The sequence below is a fragment of the Colobus angolensis genome, unplaced genomic scaffold (assembly GCF_000951035.1).
Source record: "Colobus angolensis palliatus isolate OR3802 unplaced genomic scaffold, Cang.pa_1.0 Scaffold268, whole genome shotgun sequence".
In the NCBI taxonomy this organism is placed as follows: Eukaryota; Metazoa; Chordata; class Mammalia; order Primates; family Cercopithecidae; genus Colobus; species Colobus angolensis.
This window is the reverse complement of record NW_012115910.1, coordinates 5,113,728-5,121,614: the sequence shown is the minus strand read 5'-3', so window position 1 is coordinate 5,121,614 and position 7,887 is coordinate 5,113,728. Positions and strand designations below refer to the sequence as shown.

Sequence of the window (7,887 nt, the reverse complement as noted above, 5' to 3'; positions counted from 1 at the left end):
CCCGCCCGCCGGGACGTGGTAGGGGATGCCCAGCTCCACTGCGATGGCAGTTGGCGCGCTCTCCAGTTCCCTCCTGGTCACCTGCTGCCTGATGGTGGCTCTGTGCAGTCCGAGCATCCCGCTGGAGAAGCTGGCCCAGGCACCAGAGCAGCCGGGCCAGGAGAAGCGTGAGCACGCCTCTCGGGACGGCCCGGGGCGGGTGAACGAGCTCGGGCGCCCGGCGAGGGACGAGGGCGGCAGCGGCCGAGACTGGAAGAGCAAGAGCGGCCGTGGGCTCGCCGGCCGTGAGCCTTGGAGCAAGCTGAAGCAGGCCTGGGTCTCCCAGGGCGGGGGCGCCAAGGCTGGGGATCTGCAGGTCCGGCCCCGCGGGGACACCCCGCAGGGGGAAGCACTGGCTGCAGCCGCCCAGGACGCGATTGGCCCGGAACTCGCACCCACGCCCGAGCCACCAGAGGAGTACGTGTACCCGGACTATCGCGGCAAGGGCTGCGTGGACGAGAGCGGCTTCGTGTACGCGATCGGAGAGAAGTTCGCGCCGGGCCCCTCGGCCTGCCCGTGCCTGTGCACCGAGGAAGGGCCGCTGTGCGCGCAGCCGGAGTGCCCCAGGCTGCACCCGCGCTGCATCCACGTCGACACGAGCCAGTGCTGCCCGCAGTGCAAGGAGAGGAAGAACTACTGCGAGTTCCGGGGCAAGACCTATCAGACTTTGGAGGAGTTCGTGGTAAGAGGCGAACGCCCGCCGGGCGACTTTGCACCTTCCAGGAAGGGGTGGAACAGCTTTGGTTCTGTGGTCCCCCACTTTGAAGAAGAGGTGCTCTCTGGTTCTCAGAGGTGGAGAGCGCTGTGCTCAAGACCCTTTGACATGACCTCTCTTTTTCAGGGCAGAGGTAATCCTTCCAAGAGCACTGTGGCCAATCCATAGGGATTCCTTCGGTGTTCACTTTAAAAGGGCTCCATGAGGATGAAGCCCATGGCACTGAAGGGAAGGGTCCCAACAGGTATCAGAGGGACTTTCAATATTAATTTACTGCTCCTAATTTGGGAATGTTGTCGCTGAAATGCTCAACCTGCTTTCAAACACAGGGTAATTTACTATTCCATTTGGGATATATTTTTCAACTAATAGCTAATTAAGGGAGACTATTCATATAAATAAGCCATTTCCCTAGATTATGTGTTTAGGGTATCATGCAAATGTTCTAAAAATTAAAAGAAAAATATATTTGCTCATGGGGTGCCAAATCACAGTGGATGGCGAAACCAACAAGTGCAGTTAATGGTTAAAAATTGTTTTGATTTAGATACGTAGTAGCAGTGTTAATAATACCAGCCATCTCTCTAATGCCTACTGTGCGTCAGGATCCCACTGTTTTACATGTACATTAGTTAAATCTCATACCATGCTAGGAGGTGGATTATTATCCATTGTCTCCATTTTATGGAGAAGAGGAAACAGACACAGAATATTTAAATAATGTGTTGAAGGCAGAGCAGTTATTAAGAAGCAGATTCATATGTCAAACTAAGCAGTTCTACTCCACAGCTTGGGTTTTTAACCCTTATACTCTACTTGAACCAAAAGCCCAGCTCCACTGGGGCTTTAGTTTGGGTAAGATGCTGCACAGCCTGCATGCACAGGCTCCAGGTAAAATCCCTGCAAGTGGGCTGGGGGCCTGAGAGAGACCTGCACAGGTGTTCAGTTATTCCAAACACCTCAAGGTAGGCTCAACCTATGGCCTGCCTGGACTTGGCCCATTGATTTGCCAGGCCATAGCTGTCCTTTTCCCACCTGCAGAGGGCGTCATGGAACGTGCAGCTACTAAAGCAAAGCTCCGCAGGCAGGTAGGGAGGAATTCTGCTGGAATACCCCTCCTGGAATTAGCCTGTGAGATCTGCTAATTCCCAGGATGTGAAGGCCATGTAGTTACTGACTTGTGGCAATGAATTATCAAGTGTTATAGAAGTACAAAGCCAGGAAGGACATATCTATATATGGTGTACAAAGTATGGAAAGAGTGCTGGAATTGAGTCAGGAACCATGGTTATCCATTCTGGCTTTACCACTGACCAGCTGCAGGACTGGAACAAAAGACATATCCCCTCTGGGTTTCTTTTCTCTTATCTGTAAGATAAGGGGCCAGCTATCCCTAGGCTCATGTAGCAAAATATAGCTCCAGGCATACATTGCTTAAGTACTAACATTTGACTTCAGCCCTTTGGAGAAAGACAGCTGAGAGGAGCAACTCATATGATCCACGCCCAGGCCATACAAAATTAACTAAACCAGAAACCCTGCCCTCAAAATGCTTCCTGCCTGTGGGAGGGTCTGGTAGTTACCTCTCCAGATGTTTTGGGTGCAATACAAAAGTGCACAGGCAAATGTGTCCAGGTAAAGGAACTTGTGGGTGCCAGAAGACCCCAGAGGAGAGGCCTTCCATTTTGGCCCGGATCTCAGCTCTCACTGCAGGCTCCGCCTCCCGGGTTTACGCCATTCTCCTGCCTCAGCCTCCCAAGTAGCTGGGACTACAGGTGCCCGCCACCTCGCCCGGCTAGTTTTTTGTATTTTTTAGTAGAGACAGGGTTTCACCGTGTTAGCCAGGATGGTCTCGATCTCCTGACCTCGTGATCCGCCCGTCTCGGCCTCCCAAAGTGCTGGGATTACAGGCTTGAGCCACCGCGCCCGGCCCATTGGCTCTTCTAAAGTCAAAGATAAGCACACAGTGGTTTGTAATTAATTCCTTTTGTTGTTTGCACTGTTTATAGTTCCATAGTAATTTGTTAGAATTGTCATAAGAGGTAAACTGAGGAATTAGTAGCACTTTGATCTAGAAAGCCCAAATACTTCAGTGTCCACTTACTTACCTGAGATCACAGGTAAAGGGAATAATTCAAACTTCTGTCTTAATTGTTCATGCTAAATGCTAGCAGCCATGAAGCTGCTTTTGTCAATGGAGGAGAGGGATCTCTTATTTAATTCCTCTTTGCTACCTGTTTGGTAGTCCACAGGTAGAATGTGTTTTCAAACTCTGAGGACAGGAGATGATACTGACAAAAGGGAGATTACAATCTTAGGAAGAATTAAAATACCAGTAAAAAGCTATTTTTGGAGTATTAAGTGCATCTTCCATCTTCAAATGACATTTCATTCTAAACTTTCATCAATTATTACCAGATGCTGGGATGCACACATGCTTGAAAGTTGCAAAGTTGTTACACCTTTTTAATTATATGCTTGTTCTTATGTCAACTACATAAAGGTTTTATAGTGTTATATCATGTTTACTCCTTTTTGTTAGTATCAGGAACATTTCTAGGCATTCCTCTAATTTATCGTGGCCTTGTGCAGGCCATTTATTGTCTCCATTTTTCTTTCCTTCAGTGTACAAAAGAGAAAGCAATGCTTTTTTTGAAGAATGTTGAAAATATGAATGTAGAATGTTATAGGGTTAGTTGTGAATCCACGGGGTTTGTGGGTTGTAGTAATAGAGATTTGTCGTGATGCTGAGTACCAGGGCACAGAAATTGTTAACATGCCTGCTCTGGGTATTCTGGGTTTCAGAGAGAGATAAATTGTACTCTGTAGTTTGCATAGCACAAAGTACATGGAAAACGAAAAAGGAAAGCATTTCTGTCTGAAGTGCTTTGCACTTCTCTGAAGAAAATGTGATTCAAATGGAGATTGTGGTACAGTAGGGTCATGACTGGAACACTGTTTACTTTAGCAAGGAAGTGAAAGTGAGATTACTTGGGCCTCAGTCCCTGCAAGATGCATAGATTCTTTAACAGTCTGTTCTCTGCTTCCAGAGAGAGAGAGAGACAGAGAGACAGAGAGAGGTGAAATTACTAGTTATTGATGGAGGCTTGGCCCTCTTTGAGCAGTAGATTAACCCCAGAGCCTGCCTGTGCTTGTGATGTGCAGGGTATTTGGCTCCGGCAGGAGTGTGGTTTCTCCTTGTCTTCATAGGCTTCTCTTCTGTTGGGCGTGTTTTCTTGCTGCCTTCTCTACTCAGTTTTCTGCATATTCTGAACCTGTTCTTTCCCTTCTCTCTGTACTCTTTTACCCCATTAAAACTTTCTCTCCTTACAGCCTGTTTGATCTCAGTTAGATACTTGTGAAAGATCTCACTGATTCCACAAAATACCATTAAGCTGCTAATAATAATGAGAGTAATGTGTTCATTCCTCCAGGGATGGTTGTAATTTAATTTGTACATTCAAATAAAAACATAGTTAATAATAGAATTTTCTCCACTGCCTCTCAAATGATACCAAGTGTCTTTTTTTTCTTTAACTTAGACCAGCAGGCATCCAACTTTGAATAAGGAAGCTTGTCTATTGGCTTATTATTATTATTTTTTTTAGTAAAGGAATGATATGTTTAACTGTTTTGTGCTTCCTACAGTATATTAGTCTGCTAGGGCTGCTGGAGCAAAGGAACGTAGACTGGGTAATTTAAACAGAAATTTGTTGTCTGGAAATCCAAGATTTCCAGACTTCCAGTTTTGCAAGTAATCTGAAAGTCCAAGATCAAGGCGTTGGCGGGGCTGGTTTCTTCTGAGGCCTCTCTCCTTGGCTTGCAAATGTCCATCTTCTCCCTGGGTTTTTTCGTGGTGTTCCCTCTGCATCTGTCTGTGTCCACTTCTCTTCTTATAAGGACACACTCATATTGGATTGGGGCCTGCTCCAATGACCTCATTTTAACTTAATTACCTCTTTAAAGACCTGTCTCCAAACAGTCATATTCTTAGCTACTGGCATGAGGACTTCAAAATTTGAATTGTAGAAGCACACAGTTCAGCCCAAAACATAGTGTCAATGACCAAAATTGACTTCATAAAACAGATCTAATGAGGTAGTAACAGTGGGGTGTGTGAGGATGCATCAGCACGCATGATGGGAAAACAGTGCTTACGGCAAAGGCATAGAGTGAGTGGTGATGAAGTGTATGCCAATGAATATTAACTGAGGGGCTCATCTTGACCATTCTGATTCTGTGTCTATTGCATTCTGAGAGTCACTTTAGGAGTTCTCGTATTACTTATGTGAATGGATCCTTGTATCACGGAAAACTAAAAGGTGACTAAGGGTGCGGAGGGGGGCTATATTGAGTAGTTGTAAATTTTGCCTCAATAACCATGTGATTTGTTCAGAAGTAAAACAACATTTGAAATGTGTTCATTTTAAAAAAATCACTCTATTTTGATCAACAAAACAAGTTGTTTTCATCATGAGAATCTTGGTCTCTGTGATTCCCTCTGTGAATCTTGGGAGGACTGTGATGGTGGAAAGGGGAGTTTGCAGGCTTATTGCATGTTTTATAGAACCTAATGGAAATTTTGTGACTGAAATAGGGCCATACAGGATAACTAAATCTTCACATTTCTTTGCTTTTGGTAGGATTGATATCGGCAAAGTGTGTCAACACTGGTTATCATAGCTGATCAGGAGCTCTGATTGGCAATTGTGTAAGTCTTTGAAGAAAAAGGGAAGATGAATTATTAATAAGTGAAGCTTACTAGACTGTCTTTCAAAGCGTGAGAACTGTTGAGAGAGAGATAACAGGAAGGGGTACTTGGAGGTGAAATGATTTGGGACCGCTGAGTTAAGCCAAATTCTCTCTGACTGCTTCCGTATCTGACTTGCCGTTAACCCCACTGCAAAATCTTATTTCTAGGTTTTTATCAATTAAAAAAATTCAAACATGAAATTTAGAATCAAAACCTCCATCTAAATAGATCTCTACTGCAATTATGAGAAAATGCCAGCAAAGAGAAAGCCACGGTTATTCATGCTTTTCAGTCTAATGGTATTTATATTCTTTTGGCTGATGTTACTTAACTGAAAACAATGCTATTATTATCTACCTTCACTAAGTAAAATGAGTCAATCTCTGTTCTGTTCTGCAAGTCAGACTAATGCATGTACTGTTGCTGTCTCTGAGTTTGTTTTGGTTCTGAGTAAGATTTTGTAAATTCTCGACTTCTCATTTTCTACCCTTCTGTCTAAAGTCATTTAAACAGTGACTTTTTTTTTTAAAGAGGGAGTCATATGCCATATGTAGACTTTTTAGATGTGTTCCTAACTGAGGTGGGGGAAACACAGCTTTAAAAACTGCTTATTTGCCTGCTTCATACAATATCTGATGTGAAGTATGATGGAATTAACACCATAACCTTTTGCAGTGGGCAGAAGGGAATCAATATTTATCCAGTGCCAATATTTTTTATGTGTTGGCTTTTCTGGAGTAATTTACACAACAGACTAATCAGTTGATGGTATTTTCTTTATTTTTAAAGGAGAGAAAACTAAGGTCCAAAAAAGTTAAATAGCTTGATCAACCTCATAGAGCTAGTAAATGGTAAAGACAAGATTTGAATCCTAGCGTGTTGGACTCTGAAGATCGGGCATAATGTCTTCGTGACCATATGGTGATGAAGTGGCATTTTGTGTGTGGTGGAGAATACTTCAGGTACCTGGAAAAAGGAAAAATTATACAAGTGCAGAGTACCTTGCTCATATGTATGCCCAATAAGTGCTTGATCCACTTGGTTAAACATGTATTTACATGGATTTGTGTCATATTTGACTTGGCCATCTGATGGACAAAATAACGCCTGTGTCCTTCAGAGGATGAAGTCTTGAGTTGTAATGGAACTAAAAGTACTTAGTCCCGGGATTTTCCTGAGAGCAAGGGGGAATGAGTCCAGGGGGCAGTGAAAAGAAGACTAGATCCCAAGAGGTGGGTGGGACTCCAGGGATTATCAGGCCCACGTGGGGCAACAGGTGGCCCAAGAGGAAGATCTGGTTCTAGGAGGTATTCTGTTTGGCTCACGGCATATAAAACATTTGTTTATTAGTGCCAGTATTTGACAAGTGGGAGGTTCATGCAAATTCCCAGATTGCCTAATTCTTACAAAAATGAAATTATTCCCAGATGGCAGCCATCTGTCAGAGCTGGGCAGGGCTGCTCCTTTGGGAGGGCATTTGCTTTCCAGCTGACCACACGCCTACTCAGCAGATGTGCAATTCACCCATGCTTCTATAGATACACGACTTTGAAAAGACTCTTGTTCATAGGCAGTGAAAATTCACCTTAGAAAATTAGTGCCCCCTCCAAAATCATACAGGCAGTTGATATCGTGAGGAGGTTTAGGAAAGCAGGTCCCATGCTCTCCAGTCCTTTCTTCTTCAGTTTTGGTGGAGAATCAGCTTCTGGGACTTTGAGGACAGGGTACTTATCATCTGAACACAGCAGTGTGACCCGGGTTCTGTTTTATCCAGTGCTTCCCTGGACAACTTTCAGAGCCTTGTTTTCTAGTGGTTAAAAAGAAAAAAAAAAAATGGGGCTTGGTGTGGTGACTCATGCCTGTAATCCCCGCACTTTGGGAGACTGAGGTTGGAAGATCACTTGAGTCTAGGAGTTAAAGCCCAGTCTGGACAACATAGTGAGGCCCCATCTCTACCAAAAATTGAAAACAAAACAGAACAAAAAACAAAAAATGGCCAGGCATGTTGGTCCTCACCTGTAGACCCAGCTACTTGAGAGGCTGAGGCAGGAGGATGGCTTGAGCCCAAGAATTTGCGGTTGCAGTGAGTCATGATTGGGTCACTGCATGCCAGCCTGGATGATAGCATGAAACCCCCTCTTTCTCTCCCATTATAAGAAGTAAACAAGATGTATGTGAACGCAATTTGAACCTGTAAAGCTCTGAACAAAGTTGATGTGAATATTTAGACAAGTTCTGCAGAGTGTGCTGCTTAGGGGTAGGTGGCCACGCCCTGGTTCAGATTTTGGTCTCTAGAAGGACTCTTGTAGACCATTAGGGACTGGTTCCATGGAGCTGTTTTTCCGTAAAGCATTACCTCCTCAGATGATATCTCTAAATC

The 7,887-nt window shown here is 44.4% G+C and overlaps 1 protein-coding gene across 1 annotated transcript in view; it reads left to right on the top strand.

Annotated features, from left to right (window-relative positions):
- Positions 1 to 25: 25 nt before the first annotated feature.
- VWC2 (von Willebrand factor C domain containing 2) overlaps positions 26 to 7,887 on the top strand; it is a 139,637-nt gene continuing 131,775 nt past the window's right edge. Inside the window, exon 1 of the mRNA XM_011947565.1 lies at positions 26 to 721. Coding sequence (XP_011802955.1) covers positions 26 to 721 — 696 coding nt within the window. The remainder of the gene's footprint in view (positions 722 to 7,887) is intronic.